At 40.2% G+C, this 25,905-nt stretch overlaps 1 protein-coding gene across 4 annotated transcripts; it reads left to right on the plus strand.

The window, feature by feature from the left end:
• Positions 1-25,581, plus strand: TMEM62 (transmembrane protein 62). Of its 4 annotated transcripts, none has more exons than XM_061343731.1 (14): positions 1-264; positions 2,953-3,064; positions 4,215-4,352; positions 5,230-5,275; positions 8,417-8,558; positions 10,536-10,660; positions 10,808-10,930; positions 11,799-11,954; positions 13,397-13,556; positions 15,731-15,844; positions 20,082-20,166; positions 21,671-21,775; positions 22,620-22,738; positions 23,648-25,581. In XM_061343731.1, exons 1-14 carry the CDS (start codon positions 82-84, stop codon positions 23,972-23,974), a joined length of 1,935 nt encoding a protein of 644 aa, XP_061199715.1. In that variant the 5' UTR covers positions 1-81; the 3' UTR covers positions 23,975-25,581. The 4 variants fall into 4 exon arrangements, with proteins under 4 accessions (XP_061199715.1, XP_061199716.1, XP_061199717.1 ...); XM_061343732.1 differs by having other exon boundaries at positions 3-264; positions 23,741-25,581; XM_061343733.1 differs by lacking the exon at positions 1-264 and adding an exon at positions 830-850.
• Positions 25,582-25,905: the final 324 nt, after the last annotated feature.

A 25,905-nucleotide genomic window follows, 5' to 3' on the forward strand; every position in this document is an offset into this window, starting at 1 on the left:
GGGGGGTGGGCCGCGACGCGGAAGTGCTGAAGCCGACGGCGCTGCCCGGCGGCGGGCAGGAGGGTCTGCCAGGGCGGGCGCATGGTGGCGGGGCGGCCCAGAATGCTGAAGCTGGCCGTGGGGCTGTTGGCGGCGGCTGCTGTGGCGCTGCTGCTGGATTGGTGCGTGCCTTCGGGGGCGCCAGCGCCCGCGGCAGGTCAGCGCCGGCGGCATTCCCGGCCCGCCCCCGGGGCAGAGGCCGCCAACCTGCTGTGGGTGGTGCAGGTGAGTGGGGCCGGGCCGGGGCTGCTCCCCTTCGGCGTCCACCGGGCTGCGGCGAGGGGCGGGCGTCAGTGCGGGGGGGGGCATGGCCTCCCCGCTGTGGTGGGAGATTCTGACACCTTCTCCCGGTAAACGTCCCCTTTTGCTGTCGCGGACGGTCTCTGTCAAGCCGAAGTTCCAGGTGTTCAGCCAGAATACCCGAAATAAGATGTTCGTGGTAGAAGCGAGTAATTAAAGCTGTAATTACACTATCCTATGTACTATCTCGGTACCCGATCCAGTATTATCTGCTGGGGTAGTAGATGATGCGTGTCCCTGTCCCCTTCCAAAGCTCAGGAAAGTTGTGTGCATGAGAAAATAGTTACACAGATTTTTAACAACGGAAGGTATTGGGTAAGAGTGACGTGTGTTAGGTTAAATGTGTACAGCTTGCTTTCCAGGTTGAATGTAAATGCAAATTAACTTGGCATAGTCTTAGAAGTAAACTATCACCTCTGGGTGCGCCTGTAGCCTCTCTTCAACTCTTTCCCCCAGAGCATTCTTGAAGCACTTAATGTAAACTGACTGCAAGCTGTGAATGTATTTGCAGGTAATCAATGCCTGAGATGTCACAGAGGTTGCATCCAGTTCCTTCTAATAAATAGGCTGCTTTTGCTACTTTGCTTTTATTCTCAAACCCAAGGACACCTTGCTTAAATGTACTAGTTGCAGGCAGTGCTCTTGGTGCATCAGCCAAATGTGTTATTAGTCCTTATGTTCTCTCCAGTTCCTATGTATTTTCAATGTCAATTTTTTTTCCAGTAATTTTTCCTTAAGTGACTTAGGGCTTATCTCTATTGCAGAATAGATTTCAAGATGAGAGATATGCTTGAATTAATATAGATAAAGCCTCTATCTTGAGTTGCTATCTTGAAGAGACTCAACTACAGCAGCATATAGCAGCTGCAAAGCTATGCTGGCAAGCAACGTGCACAGCTCCATGCAGCTTCTCCTATGTTCTCTCTGGTTGTGTTACTTCAAGTGGAGTTCTCCCAGGAATAGGTCACAGTGCAGCTAATTTGAGACTTGGCTTTACTTTCAAGTGTTTATGTTCTCTTTCAGATCTGCCCTTTAACAGATGCCTTATCATAGACCCAACTTGGAAATTAAGCACTAAATCCAGCATTGTGCCTGATGATGTTGTGGGAAACAGGCTTCAGGCTCCCTGGTGACTTCAGAGGTCTAACTTCGGTCACTGGATAGGGCCTTTTGTAGATCTTAAACTTGAATCATAGTAGAGGAAAAAAGAGAGAAGATCTTTGTAGAAAATCAGGCTTCCCAAACACTGACTGATAAAAGGTTGGGAATTTACATTCTTCATTGTTGTTGGCAGAAAGTCTTGTGAGACTTCTGCTCAAGCACCTGGAAATAGCAAAATTGATTGCTGAGATAGGTGAATTTGCAAATCCACAGGCTGAGGAGAAGCAAAATAAGACATTATATCCTTGTCAGTGGTTGAATTAGATTTAATGTATCGAGGTAGTTTTACTGTGCTTTTTGATTCATACTAGCTTGACTATATTAATAAAAATGCAGTTAAGATTATGTCTGAAAATGTTTACCTTTTTTTAGCATCCAGTTCTGATATAGGCAAAAATTACATATAAGCAAATGGGGAATTTCCCTAAGCAGAGTTTAAAAAACTGTTTTCAGGCAATGCTTCCTACATATTCAGATGGCTAAGTAAACACTAAGGCATTTTGTCTCCAAGGTATTTCATCTAGATTTCTCAAAATGGAAAAAGATCCAGGTTTATTAAATTGAACGTAAAAGTTAATGTTTTTCTTTCTCAGTCAGTGATATCATCAGATGGCCATGAGCATGTGCTCACTGGTTTTTGAGTGTCAAATTTGTTTAAACCGAGGGGGATAAGTTACTAATTCATTGAAATGGAATGGCAGGTAGAATTGAAAGCATTCCCCCAAGATTTGCTTTGGACATACCTGAAAAAGCATAATATTAACAACAACAAAAATCTTACTTTTCTTATTCTCTGCATCCCATCCTGTAGGTATCTTCTGATGTGAGGGCTTTGACTGTTCAGAAATGAACAGCACCTTTTGCAGTTATGTACAAGTGGTACCATCATTGCTTGGACAATCTTTGTGTTCATGAAGCACATGGAATAGGTTCTAAACACACTCATTAGCTCCATTAAAACGCAGGGGTAGAATGTTATAAGTCCTTCCACCCAGCTGCTGGAAATGGCACACCAGGTACAAAAGTAGTTATCAGTATGCTTCAAGTCCTAGGTGACTTTAATCTCGTCTTGCTTTGCAGAACTACTTATTATTCTCTCTTGCAGCAAGATCATTGTGTTGTACCAGAAGCTCACAGAATTTGAAAGTCAACAGGCCAACTTACAGCCATGAAAACTTGCTGTAGATAGCTAAGTATTTCCTCGTACGTATGCCCTTACATTGAAAGAGATTTTCTCAGTGTAAATATGATTCTAGGGGTTAGAGATGCAATGTTATATGTTTGCTCTGCTTTTTTTCTTCCCTAATCATCCACTTCTGTTTCTCCCTGTATCCCATATACTGATATGAATCACTATGGTTACTTTGCATTCTTATACACGTGGTTTTGCAGAACAAACAGGGCAGCAATAACCCTCTGCTTGGAACAGCATTTGATTTTTCTCTTTTGCAGGTGTCAGATATTCATATCAGTAGATTTCGGGATCCCAAACGAGCTCCTGACTTTGAAAAATTCTGTACCGAAACAATTGATATAATTCAGCCAGCACTTGTTTTAGCAACAGGTGAGCAATTCACCATGTGGATTTCCTGTTCAATGTGCTGTCAAAGGAAGAGCAAACAAGGAAACTTTAAAGCCTTAAGGTATCTTGAGCAAAGGCAATGGAGTTTCAGCTGCAGGTAGACTGCTAGAAGCAGAAGAGAATAACTTTGCAACTTAAGAGAATTAGTTTTTGTTCAGTGAGTGGGTCTGACAGTGTTTAGTGTGTATTATATGTAAGAGACATAATTATGCAATATAGTTACAGTTTTTCCAATACTTATTACTTCACCTTAGTAGTCCATAGCAGCTCCCTTCCTTCTTGTCCTCCTGCTAGTAACTCTACATCAGTCTTCCCTATTTGAAATTACAGAAGTCATCAATGTGTCCCTGCCCATGGCAGGGGGGTTGGAACTTGATGATCTTAAGGTCCTTTCCAACCCTAACTATTCTATGATTCTATGATTCTATGATTCTGTGATTCTATGTCTGTGATGAGTCATCAAAAGCCAGTTCCTCTCTCAGAATGATCCCTGCTCATTTGTATGAAATTCACCTATCATTTAATGTAAGATTTCATTGCCAGTTTCTGTTTGAACATATCATACCAAGACAGGTGAAATAAGCCTTGCCATTCCATTTGATAGCTTGCTATTGAAACGGATTAAGTTTTGGCAAGCAAATAAAAAATAAAAAGACTTTGAGCCATTACTATATGCAAGGCTTTAGAATCTTAATGTTACACCTGGACTTTTGTTTCTACAGGGAGTTACCTATCTGCTGCTTGCTTTTTAAGTTAAGAGTTCAGAAATAGTTAGCATTCATCTTTAAACTAGCAATGCAGGAAGGCATTACTGTATGAACAGAGCTGGGAATGGTTCAAACTCTAACTGGAGCTTGAGGGGATACAGGTGTGAAGTTAAACAAAGCTTCTCTGACTACAGTCTTCAGGTATAACAAATATGTCATAATTGTCTTTTTTGGTATGGCATTAGTGAAAGTGCTGCAGTGATGTGGCTGATAGATGTTTCAACAGGCTGCCACATCTACCTAAGAAGGTATTTACCTCTCATTGCAGATGACTGGAGTGTTTGATGCACTTAGTCTAGGACACATGGATGGCATGCTCGCCTAGTTACAGTATTTGTGTAAGCCTTGCCTTTGTGCACTTCCAGGTGACCTGACAGATGCAAAGACAAGAGATAAACTGGGATCTGAGCAGGTAGAAGTAGAATGGAAAACTTACCAGTCAATCCTGAAGAGATCAAGGGTCATGGAAAAAACCAAGTGGATAGACATCAAGGGGAATCATGGTAAGAAGGAAATTAAACACTTCTTTCCTGAGATTACAGAGCTGATTTAGACAAGTCAGAATATCTAGGTAAAATAAAAATAATCTAAAGAATATAGTACTTAGTAGCACATTAGTGGTGACTATGAACCAGTAGAAGGGCTTGCCATCTACATGTTTGCTTCACCGCTTGCCATCTGCATGTTTGCTTCACCAAGGGCACACTTTGTTTAGAGGTACTTTCTGGAATATTAGTACCAGGGAAGAAGGAGTCTTCGTTTATTGCTTTTCCTTTCAAATGGTAGAACAGAGCTTAAGATGTTAGTTTCCAGGTCATTAGCTTATATACACCCTTTTTTAATTGAAGGGCAAACTGTAACCTTACCCTACTGAAGAAATGGTTTGAATTTACTTTTCATAGGTCTCACAGGTTTAAGTTTAAAAGTGTCACACATTCAGCATATAAAGGAAAATTGATTTATTTTGAACAGAAAGACCTCATAGAAGTTTGTAGACATCCTAGTTGTTGCTGCATTCTAAGCAGTCAGACACAAGCTAACAACCTTTTAAGCTATATAAGGTAGCTGTTACAAGAAGGGCAAAACTAGGAAGCCTAGCACTTGGGGAAAATGCACCCAGAGAATGCACCCAGTCCAGAGAGTCTTATGGCCAAAGTAGAAACAAGTGGTTAGCTTTTAGCTGCTAAATGACAATTTACATTCCCAAAACAACTTTAGCTTTGAATTGAAACTTAAATGAGAAAATTGTTCTTGCTTTTAGGTCTACTGCATCAAGTATATTCTGTGCCTGCTGAGACAGCTTTATTTCAACATAAGGAAATAAAATACAGAGGTCAATGATCAATTTGATCTTAATTTCTTTTTTTCTCTCCCTTACAGATTCATTCAACATTCCACACCTGAATAGCATTCGGAATTATTATAGGTACTTTTATTTATCATTATATTCAAGATCAAACTCGCTAGACAATACTGTTTTCAGTTTCACGTATATGCTTTTCTCACTGACTTTCCTATAGTCCAGTATCATATTTCCTATTCCCCCTATCGTTTTCAATGCCGGTTAGTAGACCAGACTAAACTGAGTAAATAGAGCATTCACTGCACAGACTTCTTATTTCTTATGCCTCTGTGTTTTGTAATTGAACGTATTGTAAATCTGCCTGTGGCTAGGAAATGTTCCATTACGTGTTCGGTTTCCTCAGAGCAGTTGTATGATGTATTTCTGTTCCCAGAGAATGCTTTTCCTCCTCAAAATATATGAAAGAAAAGAAAAAAGAAAGCAAGAGAGTACTTCACTTTTTAAAATGTTTTTTCTGCATGCCCAAGAGGGCTTTTCATGTCATATAGGTCTAAATTTTTTCCAAGCCATTTTAGAAAACTGAAAGTAGAGCAGGAAGAAGGCAGATGGTGATATGTGGACAAATGTTCTTGAGGAACACACTTGAGATTTACATGTGAAGATAAGTGAGGAAACTTCCCTTTCTTCAGCTGGCTATTTTGCTTGCCCATTGTAAAAGTAACCTCAGTTGTAACTTGCATTTAACTTTGTGCCCTTCACATCTGAACACAAAATCTTGTTCCATAATTTTGGTGGTGCTTTCAGCTTTGACTCTTTGGAACTGGAGGAGGACTTGGAAATCTAAACTCGACTTTAATTCAGGCTCTTAAGCCATCCACTTTTCAATAAGAGGACAGGTTAAACATCTGATGTCTGGGCAGATACGTTTTCCCATAAATTCTCTGGGATAGGATCCTACAGCAGCTGCATTTTCAGGAGAACATGGAATTTACATGTGGATTTACCATAGAAGAATGAATGTAGGGTGCTAACAAGGCTTTTGGATGTGCTAGTGCAGTGCAGTGCACATCCCTGTATCTTTTGCCACAGTTGTGGCTACATGACAGTCTGTTATCAGTCTTTCACTCTAGTTTAAGGCTGCTATCAGAAGTCCTAGTGACACACACGGGAAGATGCAGCACCAGTGAATTTGCCAGATCATCCATGAATTGTTGCTTGGCCTGGACAAGCTTGTTGTTTAGAAAGATGCATGGATCATCTGCCTCTAGTCTACACTGAAGATGCAGTGATAGTGTAGGCTTAAATTTTAGACTAACAATAGTGTGCATGCCTTTAACATAGTAGAATAGACCAAACTATTCTAACTTACTAACACGAAGAGAGAAAGGAATGTTCAGCTGATGGGGGAAGGAACATCATGGGACTGGTAACAACTAAGGAGACAGTAAATAAGACCAAGGATACCCGCCTTCAAGATAGCAGAGTGGCGCCCAATGCAGAGTGAAACTGGAACAGAACAGAAGCAAGGACATACCAACTGCTAATTCGGCACTAGGACCTTGCGAGCATGCACAAGCACTGAGGTCATTCAGTAAACACAGTGAGGAAGACTACCAGCAACCACTGTCATAGAAAGACAGAAATTGTAGGTTATGACCCTGAGCTTCCAGCTTTCTTATTGAAGTTCATAATAATAACTTTAACTTCAAAGAAATAAACATTGTGAAAGGGCCTTTATAGCGTTGGAAGTATTGATTTCTATCTGAAACTTGTTTTTAATATATTGGGTTCAGGACAACCTTTCTGGCAATTTCGCTGTTTATTCTGACTGGTGGAGGAGCAGTGATATGAACTGCTTTTCAGATGGCTGTGTTCAAACCATAATCATCATCTGAACTCAGGGATGTTTTAGCTTCCACATATCATGGAGGGAGTTAAAAAAAGATAGCAACCACACCACCCCAAAAGCCCCAAGCCCCAAACCCCCAAAAAACCAAACTCCCTCCCCTCCTCCGCCCCAGCCTAAAAAGTTTTAGTTAATCTCAGATTTACTTACAATTATTTTAGTTACATATTTTAAATCTTAATTGAGCAATTTAGTAGATACGATTTGTTGTAACATTATCTGGCTTTGCCAATGGAGGATATGTGCCATTCCTATCTAGCATAAACTATCAAAAGCACTTCCATATTAGAAGTTAAAAAAAATGAAAATACATGTTGTCAATGGAAAAAGAGCAAACAATGAATATATTCATTATTACATGTATTTATCATAGGAAATATTAGCATAAAACCATGGAGGGGGAAAAAAGGTGGAATTAGTTGACACATCTTGTGCATTCTTCCCTGTTTACAGGTCTTTCTAAGAGTATTTCAACATTAAGATTCAAGAACGTAGTTAACATCACGTAACATGCAAAAGAGCAGCAACGCTATTTGCTCTTCTACTCTGTGTAATTCTGATGACATTCTACAAGTGTCAGGAGAACTAGTAAGATTTGCTATGTCAAGAAATGAAAAAGAGCAATAAGCAAGAGGAAATGCTGCATCCTTTGCTATGTATAAGATTTTGTGTAGTGTAGTGTTTCTGTTTTGGATCTTCTGGAAAATAACTGGAAAGGTTCAATATTTCTTTGGTTCAAGATCATATTTCATTAGCCAACAGCTGATCGTTCTACATCAGAGTAACATAAGAGACCTTCAACAAATCATAGAATGATTAGGGCTGGAAGGGACCTTAAGGTCATCTGGATCATCTAGTTCCAACTCCCTGCCATGGGCAGGAATAGTGGAGACAAGACTTGATGTCTCTGATATTTCTAGGTAAGCAAAGAAAGATTCTTTTTGAAAAACTATTTCAGATAGCAACAATAAACACAAGACAATAACTTGTTTTCCTTTGCACGTCTCCTTCAGTTAAGAGTCGTGTAAGATCCTGCTGTCCCTTCATGTTGCCTATTTGTTTTGTATCATTTATGCTGCTGGCCTATCCTTTATCCATAAAAACGTACCACATAGCTCAGGGAAAGTGTATTTATTTGAAACTTTTGTGCACTAATCTGCTGCTTGTCTTATATGACATGTGTGATGCATCTTTGAAGTACAGAATCTCAATGCCATTGATGGTTTAGAACAGCCTTTACTGCAGTAACAAGATGGAACTAGATCTAATGCAAGAAATTTTGCATTCATACTACACAGGTAATTTTTGTCAATGCTACAAGCTTTACTAACAGCAATATTTACATTTTATTTTGGCAGGAAATACTCTGCCTGGCATAAAGATGGCTCTTTCCATTACATCCACACCACCCCTTTTGGGAACTATTCATTCATCTGTGTGGATGCTACACTAAGCCCAGGCCCTAAGAGACCCTATAATTTCTTCGGGATTTTAAACACGGTATTTTATGAGTCTTGGCATTCCATTTTGCTGCTGGTTTACTTCTATAATGGCTTGTTTGGGGGTTTGTTTGGGGTTTTTTATAAAGAAGAATTGTCTGGAACATTTGTGCTCACCTAAAAGAGTCTTTATGTTTTTAAGTTATTAGGCATTTAGGATATTTATTTAGAAAAATGAGTCTGTCACTTAACATGTAAGGTATCTGTGTTTTCTCTTAAATAACTCAGTACAAAAATATCAAATTAGACATTTTAAGGACACTGTCAGTAGTTTCTTAGCATTTAGCTAGGCTTGCATGAGAATTTCCTTATATGATGTAAAGTTTAAAACAAAATCAAACTCATTTCTCATCTCCTTTTTTCTTTGTTAGATGCTTTCTTTGTTGTTGTTACTAATTACAGATTAGAGAGTTGCACTTCTCAATGGAATAATTTGAAAGATACTATAAAGAAATGTGGCATTTATGAATGTGAGGTCTGATCTTCTGAGACCACAAAATTTACATGGTATTGTTTTGAGAATAATATTAATCCCAATGTTTCAACCGCATATCATCTTAGATAATATTTTGCTTCCCTTTTATTTTTTTCTGTGTAATTTATTGATATGATTTTGTTCTTGAGATACTCTTCTGAAGTGTTGGCAGAGAGTTACTGGGTTCTGGTAAAGAGATGTCATGTTTTGCCTATGATAAAGACGTCAGGGAAAAGTAAAAAGTTCTTGCTCTAATCTTGTCTAAAGAAGGCTGGACATCTAATGAACTGTTTGTAAAGTGCTTGGTGATGCTTAGATAAAAGGTGATGTAGGAGTGTCTAGTACTGTTCTCCCTGTTTACTGTAATTCATAGTGGGTGCAGTAGATTCGCAGACAAACTCTGAAGAAGCTAAGAAATGCTGTTGAGTCTAGAGCTCCTTGGCTGCAGTAAGTCAAGGATTTGCTTGCTATTGACCTGTAGCAAGAGTCCAGAGAGCATCATTTGCAGATTTTTGCATGAATCTGAAGGTAGATACCTGTAAGAATTAAACCTCTGCCAGGAATTTGAAAAAATAAATTGGATTTGTATTAGTGATTTGATGGCATAGCTTAGATAAAAATATTCTTAAAGCCCAAGTTCATAAAGGCAAATGAAGAATCATTTCACTTCATAAGCGATTACATTAACTCAGAATGGTATTCTGGATTCATTCTTTTTGAATATACCTTTATTTCTGTTTGCTTTGTTCGTGCCCTTCAGTGTTTCTTTTCAGGCAGGAGGGAAAGGAATATGTTGATGGTTCTCTGCATTACCCTAAAAGATGATCTGCAAAATGGTGGAAGATTTAAGTTCTTTTCTGGTTTGAGTTTTCCTGCCTGCTCTGTTAGACTTTGAGATCCTATTAGTATTGGGATTCTCTCTGGACAGTGAGTAGCTTATTTAATATTGGAAGTCAGACAAGTAAAAGAGAGGATTTTTACCTGCTGTGTAAAGTGTTAGTTTTGCTTAACTTTAACAGCAATGGCTGAGTAATATTTTCAAGATTCAGTGTCATAATTCGTCCAGTTGAATGACTGAAGCATATGGTGCACAGTTTGTGGTCTGGCATGCCTATAAAGGCTGTCTAACAACTTAAGAGGTAATATGGATGATAATTATAAGGTAAAGATGTTTGTAAAGTCAATTCAAGTGTGTTGTCATTGGCTATATAAGTAAGCAACAGAACAGATAGAAATGCCATTTACAAAATCCTTCTTTATATTGTACTTTTCCTATGTTCACTTGCAAGGAAGGTGTTGAGTGTCTTGTTTTTGCTTTCTTTTTCCAGCACTGGGTTTTAGGGATAGGCCTAGTAATACATTTTGGTCATGCCCAGGTCCCAGGAGCAACTGAGACTATTCTCTTCGTTAGTGTCTTTCTGCTTTCCTTTTGCTGTTCTTTCCAAGTAGCCTGAATGCTAAACACCTTTGTTTGGTTGTCTTTCAAACACCTGCCTGTTTCAGAATCAAATGAAAGAACTATCTTTGATGGCAACACAAAGTCTGCGCAGCAATCATACTGTCTGGTTTGGCCATTTTCCCACCTCAACAATCATCTCCCCAGCCCCAGGAATACGAGCATTGATGAGGTAAGAGCTTTCTTTTATTCCTGTTTGTTTTCAGTCTGAAGTACATTTCTTGCCCCTCTTCACATCCTTGTCTGTCACTTTTCAGGTTTTCTGCAGTGGTATTTTCTTCTTATCCAAATAATCACAATTCTTATGTTCTTTTACTAGTTCTGCCACAGCCTATTTATGTGGACATCTCCATACACTGGGTGGGCTGATGCCAGTCTTGCATAGTCAGCACCGTGGCGGCACTCTGGAACTTGAACTGGGAGACTGGATGGATAATAGGAAGTAAGTAAACCCTAGTGAGCAAATTGTCATATGGAGCCTACTGGTTATGCTGATTTCCTTTTTATGCTGTTTGGAGGGCTTGCAAGAAGCATTAGATCTGCCTGACTTGTTATTACTATTGATATGTTTGAAAAATTTCTCTATGTATAACTTTGTGATCTTTTTTCCTCTATATCAACAATGTGCTAATAAATTGAGTAATTTTTAGATTAATTCTTGATATTTAGAAATTAAAAAGAAGACATCTCAATGTCCATTCAGGATGCATTTACTATTCAAATAGACAAACAAATCGTAATAAATTGTAATAAAATTCAGCATCACTACTTCAAAATATCCATGTTTTGCACCAGCTGTTAGAATTTTAGAGACAAAAACAGTCTACCTAGGAAATATTACCTTAGCAGTGTACCAAAAAGTGTCTGATGCTACATGAAATGTATAGTACTATATTAGCTTGTATATTAGCTTTTATCCTGCAGTAATCTCAATAAAGATACCTGTATGCCTATAGGAAGAGAGCACACTGAGGTCTATGTCCATAACTAGAGTACCTACCCAGACACTATAGGAATGTACATTTTATTTGAATTCCATAACGCTCATTTATGTGATTTATGTGCAAAATTCAATAGATGTTGACATTTGGAATTTTGAGTAATGCTTGAGTGATTTATAAAAAAATGAAGCTGATCAGAGGTAACCAGCTATACAGTTAATAAAGGAGAATTGGTTAAGATAGTATCAGCTACAGAAGAGAATAAATGAAAAGTAAAAGAAATGAGTTCTGGTTTGGACCTTGGGAAGCATGGAAATCAGCTGGGCATGCAGTAGTTTGTATTAACAAATTTTTTTCCTTTCATTATAGGTACCGGATCCTTGCATTTGATCATGACCTCCTGAGCTTTGCAGATCTTACCTTTGAAGAATGGCCTGCAGTCCTCATCACCAATCCCAAATCCTTCCTTTACAGCAGTTCTGCTCATGAGGCACTAGACAAAATTCTTTATTCCACTCATATCAGGTAGCCTGTAATCTCCTGATTTTTACAGTATTTAACTTTATTATGATACTTATTTTTGGTTATAATGTACATCTGTGCGTGTACATAAACCCTTTTTTTTAAATGTGTATGTCCATTGTTCTCAGATTTCACTTTTCTCTGGAAGACTGTTCCTGAGAGCTCAGTTTGTACCATATCTGTGACAAAAGGACATTATATAGAACAAGTTCATGTTCATTTTATTTATGCAGTTATTTCCCTTGAAGTTAATTGAACTTATTTATGTAACCAAAGCTGGTAGAGTTAGATTAACACATTATTTGTGTTATTTATCTCACATGGTCATGTTGCTTCCATTGATTTGGAGATTTTATCTGAATTTTTCCAAGTGTTTTCTCTATTTGCATTGGACTTCTTAGTCTCTCGTGATTTCAGTTTTACATCCTTTATATATTAAAACAGCTTATGGCTCTGCCAGTTTTCATATTGGGCTTAAGTCTCTCCATCTTCCCATTTTTACCTTTTCTATTTTTTTTACTTGTTTTTTAAATTTCTATGCCCTTTACAACATCTTATATTTGCTGCTAGACTAATACACATGAAATATATCAGTATATTACATACAACATATTACAAGCAAAGGACGTTTGCCATACTTTTCAGTTACGAAGCAGTGTCCTACTAAGCCTACCTACTTTCCAGTTTCTTATTTAGAACCTTATCTGAACATTCTTATACTAAACAGATGAACTGTAGAATCATTCACCATAACTATGTGAGATGCCATCATTTGACTGAAACATGGTCTGGAATGCCTTTTGTGTTGCCAGAAATGAAAGAAATTGTACGTGCAATATAGTAAGTCTATATTATTACGACTGTTTCTCTGAATATGAGCACTTCCAAGTGATATCCATTTGTTGGTATCTCAAATCTGTATTTCTTGTCTTGTGTTCCACTCCATTTCTCATAAATTCAATTACAAAGACGGAGAGGTTATATTCTGACTAGCAAAAAAGGAAAAACAAGAGGGGAACAAATACACCCAAGAACAAAGGCCTTTAATGAGAGAGACTGGCAATTTTTTGTTGAAGACATCTACATTATTTGGTTATGTGTCTGTATGTGTGCAGGAGGATTTGTGACAGCAAATGTTTTAGCGGTGGCAAGAGTTCTAAGATCATTTCTGCTAGGACCTGAAGATGTCTGCCACTTTTTGTCTGTTCCACAGCCCAGTTTTCTATCCTGTTCTTTTGCACAATACAATACAAAACTTTTTAACTGTAGGAAAGAACTACCATGTTACCATTAGCCTTACAGATGTTTCATCAGTTTAATTTCTAACTCTTTTGCACTCCGAAGTAGAAGAGTTCAACACTTTAGGGACTTCTCTTCAGGAAGTAAGGACAAATCTGTAAATCCTGTAACAAATCTGTTTATTTTGATATTTATTCATCCCTTAGAATTTTGGCCTTCTCTCCTTCTGTCATTACCTTAATCGAAGTTTATATAGATGGAGTTTACTTGGGGAATGCACATCAGGTATCTGGGCCTCTCTATGTACTGAAGTGGAGCCCGCAGAACTACAGTGAAGGGTTCCATCACATAGATGTGACTGTCCAGGTAAGCTACTTGCATTCTTTGTACTGAATTTTTTATGTTGTCATGTCTTCTCCATCACCCTTCTGCATCACATAACTAGGGACAAAATACATGATACAGACTTCCTTTCAGGTTTGTCTGATCACAAAAAATGAAAGGATTTATTAAATGAAAAAACACTGCTGAGCACAAAACCAGACATAAAGCATCTGGACAAAAGAAATAATTCTTATTTTTCACCAGAAATATAGTAAGACATGATAGAAAAGCAAGTACTTGGTCAAAAATAAATTATTTTGGGTAACAGGCAAAATTAACTTTTAGGGTTTTCTTGGAAACAATTGAGCTCAAGGAAAATAAGAAGTAGCCTCATGTTAGTTCAGGAGGCTAAGGAGCTGGATCTGTAAGATTGGAATGCTGTCTTTGATTATCTGCTCAAATTTCTTTTCATTACTTCTTACAGGCTGACAGCCAATACAGCTTCTATTTCCTAGAACGTCAAGTTTAGCTGATATTATATTACTGGATGCAAAATAGGTTTTTTCAGTGAATGCTTCTGTTCTCGGTACTGTATTTTATTTGTGTACCTTCAAGTGGTCCTGAAGAATTTGGTCAGACTGTTCTGATGTTCTGTCCATTTGCACAATAGTAAAGGAAAAGTCAGCTTTGTCCTGCTTGGTGGACCCCAGCTTGGTATTACTTCTCACAGGAAAGCAAGCGTTTTCTTCCTAATGGCCTTTCTGTACTGTCAGTGTTCCACCTCCCAGCTTGTTACTGATTTCTGTGATGCTTTACCTGCAAAAGCTACATTTTATAAGTGGTTTATTTTCTGGGGTCTTTGGGGGTTTTTAATAATGATGAAAACATGCACAAAACTGAGTAACATTTGAAGAGGGTTATACAGGCCTGCATAGCAACAGTTACTTGCAAATACATGCTTGTTGTCAGGTAACTGAATGGGATTTTAAAAAAAATGAATTTCCTTTCCCCTCCAGTCATAAATCACTATTGCATCTAGTAACTGAATAGTTTTCGGAAAGCAAGGAGGATGAGTTATTAACTTGAATTAGGTACCTAGAGAAGATATGACTACTTAATTGTACATTGTTTCTTGGATTGTCCAAATATTGCCTCAGCTGTAATCACACTAAACACACTGAATCCTCTACTATAAATAAACCTTTTATTAGGTACTGGAAGGTAAGGTGTTGTATTGGTTTGCATGGCAAGGTTTTGGTAGCAGGGGGGCTACAGGTGTGGCTTCTGTGAGAAGCTGCCAGAAGCTTTCCCTGTGTGCAATAGTGCCAGTGCCAGTCAGCTCCAGATCGGACTCACCACTGGCCAAGGCCATCAGCAATGCTGGTAGTGGCTCTATGACAATGCACTTGAGAAGGGGGGAAAGTTACTGCACAACAGCAGTGCTGCTGGATGGGGAGGAGGTAGAGAATTTGAGAGTAAAGTTAAGCCTGGGAAGAAAGGAGGAGTAGGGGGAAGGTGTTTTTAAGATTTGTTTTTATTTCTCATGATCCTACTCTGATTGGATTGGTAATAAATGAAACTGATTTCCAGAAGTTGAGTCTGATTTGTCTGCGATGGTAATTGATGAGTGATCTGTCCCTGTCCTTATCTCGACCCACAGGCATTTTATGGTACTTTCTCTCCCCTGTCTAGCTGAGGACGTGAGTGATAGAGTGTCTTTGGTGGGCATGTGGCATCCAACCATGGTCAATCCACCACAGTTGTCAGTGTTACACATGTAGAAATATGAAACTGTTGAATAAAGGTAGCACTGTTATTGGTTATCAATATCAGTTTCTAGCAAATATGCCAGAAAATCAGCACAACAAAGCTTTTAAAATAGTTTAAGATGGGCTATTATCTAGAATTGAGCTTTCAGAAAACCAGTGGTGGTGGTGCCAATAAATAGTCACTGTCTTCCACAAGTTGCGGAATCTCTGAGAGGTCCTTATTCATATGTAGCACTTCGAGATTATGATCTTACGGTCACTAGTTTACTTGGAACTACAAAACTGACAATAAGTAATCCTTTGTAGGTAGAACTATTTAATATAGCAGTATGCGTGACATGCATGTGTCAATTGGATCTTCCCAGAAAATCTGCAATGATAATTAGCAGCTTTAACAGGATAGTTTGTGCCCTACTGGTCTCTAATTGCTCTCTTCTTTCACTCTAGGATGCTTCAGGTAGAATTAGTACACGGAGCCATATATTTGCTATGGAAGAAACCCTCTCTCTTAGATTTGACTTTTGGCCATCTGTTATTCTTCTCACTGACCACTATGTTCTAGTAAGTGCTTTCACCAAAACAACTTTCATTCCGGGTTGGTTTCCCCAGAGTGCAGTAATTTTCCCAATTCCTGGTAGACTTCAATGCACTTTGCTTTTTCCAGATATGACTCCATTGGAATTTCACAAATATTTTAAGTTTCCTTTCTCAGGTTGCACACTTCAAACATGAATGTGTAGCAGGGGCTCATGCAAACACTTAACTCCATGGATTTAATCACAATTGTCCATTTTGGGACATAGGTATATGCACATTTCATGTAAACAAGAGGAAGAAAAGAATCTCCTGGAGGTAGAAAAGGAAAATATTAAAGAAACCTTCACTGTGATCTCTTGCAATACGTATACTGGCAAGACTAAGAAGTCTCCCATCCGCTGCTGCTATTTTAGGTACCTCTAGCAAAGAGGAAGGCAAAATTCCATTGACTTCCATAAATTCCAGGTCATATAGAATCATAGAATAGTTGGGGTTGGAAAGGACCTTAAGATCATCTAGTTCCAACTCTCCTGCCATGGGCAGGGACACCTCACACTAAACCATTTCACCCAAGGCTTTGTCTAACCTGGCCTTGAACACTGCCAGGGATGGAGCATTCACAACCTCCCTGGGCAACCCATTCCAGTGCCTCACCACCCTTACAGGGAAGAATTTCCTCCTTATATCCAATCTAAACTTCCCCTGTTTAAGTTTTAACCCATTACCCCTTGTCCTGTCACTACAGTCTCTAATGAAGAGTCCCTCCCCAGCATCCCTATATGCCCCCTTCAGATACTGGAAGGCTGCTATGAGGTCTCCACGCAGCCTTCTCTTCTCCAGGCTGAATAGCCCCAACTTTCTCAGCCTGTCTTCCTTCATATGGGAGGTGCTCCAGTCCCCTGATCATCCTCGTGGCCCTCCTCTGGACTTGTTCCAACAGATCCATGTCCTTTTTATGTTGAGGACACCAGAACTGTACACAATACTCCAAGTGAGGTCTCACGAGAGCAGAATAAAGGGGCAGGATCACCTCCTTCGACCTGCTGGTCATGCTCCTTTTGATGCAGCCCAGGATACGGTTGGCTTTCTGGGCTGCAAGCACACACTGCTGGCTCATGTTCATTTTCTCATCGACCAGCACCCCCAAGTCCTTCTCCGCAGGGCTGCTCTGAATCTCTTCTCTGCCCAGCCTGTAGCTGTGCCTGGGATTGCTCCGACCCAGGTGTAGGACCTTGCACTTGGCATGGTTAAATTTCATGAGGTTGGCATCAGCCCACCTCACAAGCGTGTCAAGGTCCCTCTGGATGGCATTCCTTCCCTCCAGCGTATCAACCGAACCACACAGCTTGGTGTCATCGGCAAACTTGCTGGGGGTGCACTCAATCCCACTGTCCATGTCAGCGACAAAGATGTTAAACAAGACCGGTCCCAACACCAATCCCTGAGGGACACCACTCGTTACTGGTCTCCAGCTGGACATTGAGCCATTGACCACAACTCTTTGTGTGCGGCCATCCAGCCAGTTCTTTATCCACTGAGTGGTCCATTCATCAAATTGATGTCTCTCCAATTTAGAGACAAGGATGTCGTGTGGGACAGTGTCGAACACTTTACACAAATCCAGGTAGATGACATCAACTGCTTTACCGCTGTCCATCAGTTCTGTAGCCCCATCATAGAAGGCCACCAAATTGGTCAGGCAGGATTTCCCCTTAGTGAAGCCATGCTGGCTGTCACCAAGCACCTTGTTGTTTTTCATGTGCCTTAGCATGCCTTCCAGGAGAATCTGCTCCAAGATTTTGCCAGGCACAGAGGTGAGACTGACTGGTCTGTAATTCCCCGGGTCATCCATTTTCCCCTTCTTGAAAATGGGGGTTATATTTCCCTTTTTCCAGTCATCAGGAACTTCACCTGACTGCCATGATTTTTCAAATATGATGGCCAGTGGCTTAGCAACTTCATTCGCCAGCTCCTTCAGGACCCGCGGATGGATTTCATCAGGACCCACGGACTTGTGCACGTTCGGGTTTTTAAGATGGTTTCGAACCAGATCCTCTTCTACAGTGGCCACAAGGTCTTCATTCTTATAGTCCCTGCATCTGCCTTCCAAGACTTGGGTGGTGCGGTCAGAGCCTTTGCTAGAGAAGACCGAGGCAAAGAAGTCATTCAGAACCTCAGCCTTCTCCAAATCCTGTGTAGCTAGTTCACCCAAGAGCTTCCTGAGGGGGCCTACATTCTCCCTAGTCTGTTTTTTATTTGCTATGTACCTGTAGAATCCCTTCCTGTTATCCTTAATATCCCTAGCCAAGTTTAATTCTAACTGGGCCTTAGCTTTCCTAACCTGGTCCCTAGCTTCCCGGACAACATCCCTGTACTCTTCCCAGGCTGCCTGTCCTTGCTTCCACTTTCTATAAAACTCTTTTTTCATTTGAATTTTCCTCAGGAGCTCCTTATCCATCCAAGGAGGTCTCCTGGCCCTCCTGCTGCACTTCCTTCTAGTTGGGATGCAACACTCCTGAGCTTGTAGCAGGTGATCCTTGAATATCAACCAAGAGTCTTGGGCCCCCCTGCCCTCTAGGGCTATATCCCATGGAACCTTACTAAGCAGGTTCCTGAAGAGGCCAAAGTCTGCTCTCTTGAAGTCCAGGGCAGTGAGCTTGCTGCACGCTCTTCTCACTGTCCTGAGGATCTCAAATTCAACCATCTCGTGATCACTGCATCCAAGGCTGCCCTGCAGTGCCACATTTCCAACGAGCCCTTCCCTGTTGGTGAGCACGAGGTCAAGCATGGCACCTCTCCTTGTCGGTTCCTCTATTACTTGCAGAAGGAAGTTGTCTTCCACACAATCGAGGAACCTCCTGGATTGCTTGTGCCAGGCCGTACCGTCATTCCAACAGATGTCAGGGTGGTTGAAGTCACCCATGAGAATGAGTGCCTGTGAGCGTGAGGCTTTTCCTATCTGCCTATGGAGTGCTTCATTCACAGATTCCTCTTGATCAGGTGGTCTATAACATATGCCCACAGTAATGTCTCCCATTGCTGTTTTCCCTTTAACCCTGACCCACAAGCTCTCTGTTAACTGCTCACCTGTCCCCAGACTGAGTTCCATACACTCCAGCCTATCCCTAACATAAAGGGCAACTCCCCCACCCTGCCTGCCAGGCCTGTCTTTTCTATTCCAACACTGCAGTCACAGGAGCCATCCCACCATGTTTCTGTGATGCCTATAATGTCATACCCCCGTAGCTGTGCACACATCTCTAATTCCTCATTTGTTCCCCATGCTACGGGCGTTTGCATACAGGCATCTCAGCCGAGCTCCAAATGAAGCCAGCTCATTGGATGGAGCAGCTGGAATATCTCTACATTGCTCCGAGCATTTATTATAGATGCTGGCAACTGACTGGGTGTGTGGGGATGGAATGATGCCCCCCTTCCCCCAACACATCTAGTTTAAAGCCTCCTTGACCAGTCTGGCAAGCTTCCTACCAAAACCTCTTCAGCTCCACCAGCCCCCAGTAGACCTGGCCTACAAACTTGGGTCCCATGTTCAAGACACCCAAACCCCTGACTATGGCACCACCCTTCTAACCATTTATTAACCTGGCTAATCCTCCTAGCTTTTTTAAGGTCCTCCCCTGTATCCTGGAGAACAGACGAAAAGACTATCCGAGCTCCAGAGCCCCTAACCACCTCTCCCAGGGCTCTGTAGTCCTTCTTTATGTTCCCCAGGCTACTACTATTGATATCCCTAGCACCCACATATACCACTAGAAGCAGGTAAAGAAGTGTTAGAGGTTAGTACATGCAAAGAAGGCATATCATGATAGTTCAGTTGCACTTACAGAACAATGTAGGAAACTCCACATGACTGTAGATGGTGGCATAATTGGCTCAAAATTATTATGTTAGTTTTATTAATCGGTAACTGATCTTCTCCACAATGTCTTGAACTGCAGTTTTGTGCAGTACAGCACTTAGAACATGTTTTGCATAGGAAGTGTATTTACACTTTTTCAATGGATGTGTTTTACAAACCCCATTTTTTAAAGATTCAGCTCTATCGCTTGCAGCCATCCAACTGAACTCAGGACAGTAAGATGCAAGTCAAGTAACTTAGAAACTTCTTTTTACTCTTCAGTTCAATGACACCATCAAGCTTTGAATATGTGTTCCAGTTAGAAATCTTTGTATCATTCTGTCAATGCTCAAAGGCAGTGACTTCTCCAGGGCTTGCTTAGAGTCAAACCTGTCATTTCAGGCTCGTGTGCTCTTTGGACTGATCGTGCTGATTCAGATCACCTTGCTCGTTATTTTCAGGTATCTCCAAAAGCCAACACTCAAAGGTATGAACCAGTGTTTGTCTGTGGTTTTTATAGGATCTACTTTTCCCAAAATCTAAGTAGTTGCACTGTGAATACCCATAGGCATTTTGCATCTAGTACTTTGACTGGGTTCTCAGAAGCTGCTGTTTTGTTTTTAGGGAGACCCAGAAAACCTCTAATATATCAAATAAAGTAACTTAAAAACTAAAAACTTGATCAGATATCTTTGTTTAAACACAAATTCAATTAATTGAAGTCAAAACATTTCATTTTAATTTTCTCACTGAAGAATCCAACGTAAAGGAATAGGAATATTTTATTTTATATTAGTTCTGCATGTGTGCTTGTTTCATTGCAGCTGACATAGAATTCTTTGTCACCTCAGTGAAGAAGCACTTCCTTCTACAAAATCATTCTTGTTAATCTTAGCAAGGAACATGAACAGGCTTGGGTCTTTCTCAGAATAATATTAAGACCAGTTCTGTCATAACTTGGAATTCAGTTTGTGATAAATCTGGTAAATGAAAATTAATACTGTTAAGCTTGTGGTGTTTATCCTTTAAACAGTTGTTTGAACCACACCTTACTAATGAGATTTTCCTGGAAGCCACCTCCCTTCCTATTCATGTCAGTGTATGTCTCTTCCTTTATACTCATAATCACATAGCATCCTGAGGTAACTACAGATGCTGCTTACATAAAAGAAGAATAGAACTGCAGTTGCCTTTATGGAATTCAGCAGCTAAAAATGAAAAGAGCTAGCACTCTGTGATTGGCCAGGTCCCTGTAGACCAGGACAAATGCTTTACACATTAATGAACAACTTTGTTAGAGCTGTTGATTTCCAAAGGTCAAGCTTGCCGTCTGGGAGTTAATGCTTTGTGAAAAGGGCAGCCATGTAATAGGTGAAACTCTAAGCTAACTTTGTTAGAAAGCCTCTCTTCATCTTAGCCTATGGTCTGCTTCAGTTGGAAAATGAGTATTGCTTTTGGTTTGTGTGTTTTATTTGCTCACACACTTGTCAGAATGCTGCCATTTCAACACCTAGCTTTCATTTTATCTGAGTTGCTATCAGATCTCACTAAGTAGATTTAATCAAAGAAAATCCAGTTAATCTAGCCCATGCTGAGCTGTCTTTTTGGGTTTGCATAGCTACTGTTTTGATTTACTTTTCATTTAATTTTCTCCATGTTTTTCATTCTAGCTAACTTAATTTTCTGGGTATAGAATGGTCGTTCAGTTTTATTTACATACAGTAAGTGTACTCATTTAGAACAGCAGCTGCTTCTGCTGTTTTAAACATAGACTGTTATATTTATCAGTTCCTTGCTCTCAGTTATCACAGTAATAGTAGAAATACATTCCTTTGCATCTGTTCTCTTGACATACCAAATATTATTTTTACATTTAATAGAATGAGTAAATAATGTAGAGATTTGTTTCACAAAGACAAATATATCTCTTTTTATATGTGTGTGTTGCAACCTGAATCAAGTGTATGTTCTTAAATGTTGTCTCTCTTTAGAAAAGCCAGGATTACTTACTCTGACCTCGTATTCCCTCCATGTCTTCAGTAAAATAAACACTCTCTATTACTCAATTCTGGTTCTGAATTTATATACCATTCTGGGTAAGTAACCTAGAATATGGGAGGATTTAAATAACTGTTTGTAAATTGCACATTAGATGCTGATGAAAAATGAGACTTGTAACATCACAGAGAACAGGGAAAACGTAAGTTATAAAATCTGTGTGGAACTTGAAAAGTTAATGTCCAAAGAGACTAAAGGTTTAGTTGAAGAGCCTAATTTGGAGCCCTAGAATTAAATGCTCACTTTACTTTCAGAGTAATTAATAATTTGAGTGTCTTTACATTTAATTGGGTTTTCACTTACTCTTTGAGTAAGATCTGGTTGTATCTGGGTGTAAAATAAGTACGTGGAATGTGCATTTCACATGACATGTCACTTAAGATATCTGGGCTCCCATGCTAAAAATCTTAGCTCATTTCTCCTCTGATATATTACTAAAATAGCTACATTTTTGGCAGTCAGCATAGGGTGCATAACAGTGCAGCCTGTCAGTGTTGACTTCTGAGCTAAGCCAAGCTGGAATTGTTTATGACTTGCTGTAATTCTGAGGAAAGGCCAGTGTTCGATAGAACTCCTCTTTTCACTTCTCTCATAAGGAAAATGTTGTCTGTGGTGTTGAAAATGGTCACAGAGATGAAACCAACTTCAAAGTATTTTCACTGTGTGCCACAACTCATTGGTGTACTGTGGTATTTTCACATCGGGAATGTTCATCAGATTGCTGTTTGCTGAAGGTGAAAACATAGGCTTATTACTGCAGACAAGCAATAGAGAAGTCATTTTCCCTAGCTGACCACTTGGTGCTCAGGAATACATAGGGCCACGTGCGAAATGCCATGTCTATGCTGTGTTTTCTGATGGTGCTGGTTTCCTCTCTTTCAGGACCATGGTTTGTAGGTGAACTAATAGATGGCCACTTGGGGGCCTGCTTTTCCTTTGGGGTCTTTGTTGGTGGTTCCTTCTTACAGGGCAGTCTGACATTCGTGGTTGGGATTTTACAGGTACACATTTATCCAAATTAAGCTGACAAACTGTTTTTTTTCTGATAATCTTTTTTTCCTGTTACTTTTTTTAATAGTTTCAGAAAGAAAGGAGTCTTGGAAGGATAGAGCAGATTAGTGGCCATGTCTGACTACAACAGCTGTTTCTTAACTTTCTGCAAATGTAAAGGACAGAAGGGAAGGAGACCATGCAGTATTGTCTCAGACTTCCCTTTTGCTCTATTTGATGTTGCTTTGGGCTCCCTGCATGTCTGCATTAGAGACCATCTCTACAGATTTACCACTCCCCATTTTTTGTCCTTGGCTCTCACAGGTTGCAGTGATCAAGCCAAAGAAATTCAATGGCCAGGGCAGTCCTTGCCAGATGAAAATCAGTAGGTGTCACTCTCCAAGTACACAGAGTACAGTTTTCCCAGCAGTCTGACCTGCCTGCCCTCCGGTTTTCCCAGCTGCCATTAGTCTGAGAGGGTGTGTAGTTCCTTGGCATTTAAGCCGGACTAAGCTCGTGTTGCCTCCTCCATGGTCCCTCCCTTATGCCAGCGCTGATGCTTGTCTGACACTACAGTGGGCTGGGTCACAGGGCTAAACTGACATAAGGACCTTCCGGTTTTACTGTGCTAGTATTTTGCCATGTGTAGCTCCCTGAACCAGCTCCAGGAAAGGTCAGATTCATGTCAGCACCTCCCACAGCAAGGGAGAGGGCACGAATGCTTGGCCTGGACTGAGACACAGGCAGCTACAGCTCTATCAGCTGCAGAGTGTTTGAAGTGCATCCTGAGATTCCAGCTCTGGGAACTGTACTCAGCTCTTAGAATGGGACAGTTATACTCTTTATCTTCCTATGTCCTCATGGACGTTATGCAGAACACTTGGTTTCCTCATTATATTTTATTCTGCTCTTCTTTTCAGATGCTGTTTTTCAACCTGCCATTGATGGCCTATCTGTGCTGGTGCCTGTTGCTGCGATGCCAGGGTCACAGTTTCTGTTCTCACATCCGTCAGGCCCGACACATCATGGCTGTGCTTGTTCACCTGGCAATGACACTCCTCCTGGCCTGGCAGGTCTATTCCTGCTATTTCCTTCAGCGAACCTATGGGATGTTGGCATTCTTCCTCTCCCCGATGAGAACATGGCTGGTGCTGCTGACCTCAGCTCTGATTTATAAGACCTGGACACTGAAATCATCTGAGCTCAGAACGTACATAGTAGAAATGAAAACCTGTCAGAGCTCCTGAAGTACAATATAAGTACTTAAAGTTCTTTGACTTAAAAACTGCCAAGGCACAGCCTATAGTTTTGTGATGCTGGAATTCCATACAGCCCAACCATTAGGTGCTAAGATGTGAAGCTGCACCTGCACTGCTACAGGGCTGTATTAAATAGTAAATGTATAACAATATGTAATATATATTTTTATTGTATTATACAATATGCTGTATAATACATGTTATGTAATACAGTTATACACTATACATTAATTCAGTATACAGGAAACTGTAGAATAATCTCTTTAATAGGGGTTTTTGTGATACAGAAGATAGATATGCCCATATGGATCACAAATGGAAATGTAATACTGTGAGTGGACAAATATTTTTAATTCATTAAATTCTTGATTTTTATAATGCTGGGGGAAATTGAGACTAGATCTTGATAATGAGCCCTAGGGTTTGTGCTTAACTTTGCTTTTTATTTCAAGATTTACATTTGTTTTTACAAGACCAGACCAGATGTCTTTACGAAGTTATGGTTATTGCAAAGGTGCTGCAGTGGCCTTCACAGTAGGAGCCCTTTGCTTACACACTTTGCCAGCCCATAATGATGTATGCGAGCAGTTTACAGGCTGGTAGGTGTGTTTATGTGTATTTATGTTTATCTGAGCCATGGCCTATTGGTCTTGTCCTGGAAGGGCTGCTGAATTAACGTGTTTTCTCTCTGGGAGGAAGGAGTCATGTCTTCCACTGCTGAAGCTGCCACTTTTCCTACATTGATCAGTGAAAGGGCGGCAAATGATCAGTGCTGCTGGGATTCCCAGCTGCAGTCAGAGGTCAGATTTAAAGCAAAGAATGGAGACAATGTCCTCATGATGGGGAAGCCTGAAGGAATCATGTGGACTGATGCCTATCGTGTCTGTAAGCAAAGTCAGGGCTCTATTTCTGGGTGTCAGTCAAATGTGCCAAAAAGTGACCTGGCAAATCTCATTTCTTGGTTTTCACTTTTTCTAAGTCTAAAAATGATGGAACAGTTACACTGATGAAGAATGTGATGATGCAGAGCCAAGAGAGCTGAGGTGCCTTTATCTGTGAAGTCAGGAGGATGCTGTCCTGCTTCACAAAGCTGCTGTAAGTGGAACATTTAAAATACCCTCGGTAACTTTACAGTAACTTATTTATGGCTCCTCAACAGAAAGGAGGAGCAATTTATTTATAGCACCTTAGAAAAAAACAGCAACGACTGCAGAACATACAGGGAAATAAACTGAATTGGAAGAAAATCTCAACCACAACTAAGACCTTTTGCTATTTTTAAAAGGTGACAGCTTTCCTATTCCTTAATTCCCGTTCCTTAATGATTGACAGTGAAATAGGAAAAAGAGAGTAACAGCTCTCATTTGCATCAGTTAAATACATTAAGAGAATACAGAGTATCATTTGTCGCTACATAATTTTCTTTTGAAAAACTATCAGAAGATCAGAGGCAGGGCACAAAATTTACTCATGAGAAATTTGCAAAGCTGTGAGAAATACTATGGAAAAAGTAATCATAAATTGACATTTTGTGATTAGATTCCTTTTACGTGATCAGGGAGCATAAGTGGCAATAAAATATTTCATTACCTATACCCTGTAAGAAGACTGAGACTTCCTTTGTTGTGGTTGGTTGCTGTCTATTGCAATGTCATCAAATTTCAATGTAATCAAATGTCTGTGGACTTAAAAATCTTGCAGTCTGTCACATACTCGCTGTCTGGCTCCACGGAATGAGTTGGGTAGATGGATGGAATTCTGTTAAGAATCTCTCAGCCCTATTCTTAGTGTGGTGAGCAAAGATGTTTTATTTGTAGATGTGTTATCCATGGCTCCAAGGACCCAAATAAGAATCACATCTCTGAAAGGTGGTCAGTGTGTGAATTACACGTTTGTGGTAATGATGTAATAAATTCTGA

The sequence above is a fragment of the Neopsephotus bourkii genome, unplaced genomic scaffold (assembly GCF_033783945.1).
Source record: "Neopsephotus bourkii isolate Nb327-2 ecotype Australia unplaced genomic scaffold, CSIRO-AGI_Nbou_v1 NB_1825, whole genome shotgun sequence".
NCBI lineage: Eukaryota > Metazoa > Chordata > Aves > Psittaciformes > Psittacidae > Neopsephotus > Neopsephotus bourkii.

Bases quoted from the DNA above. Each gene is read 5' to 3' on its own strand.
- TMEM62 (XM_061343731.1), top strand. From the start codon at position 82: ATGGTGGCGGGGCGGCCCAGAATGCTGAAGCTGGCCGTGGGGCTGTTG. The intron at 3,065-4,214 runs GTGAGCAATTCA...GTGCACTTCCAG, and splicing joins AGCACTTGTTTTAGCAACAG to GTGACCTGACAGATGCAAAG. The intron at 21,776-22,619 runs GTAAGTAACCTA...CCTCTCTTTCAG, and splicing joins GAATTTATATACCATTCTGG to GACCATGGTTTGTAGGTGAA.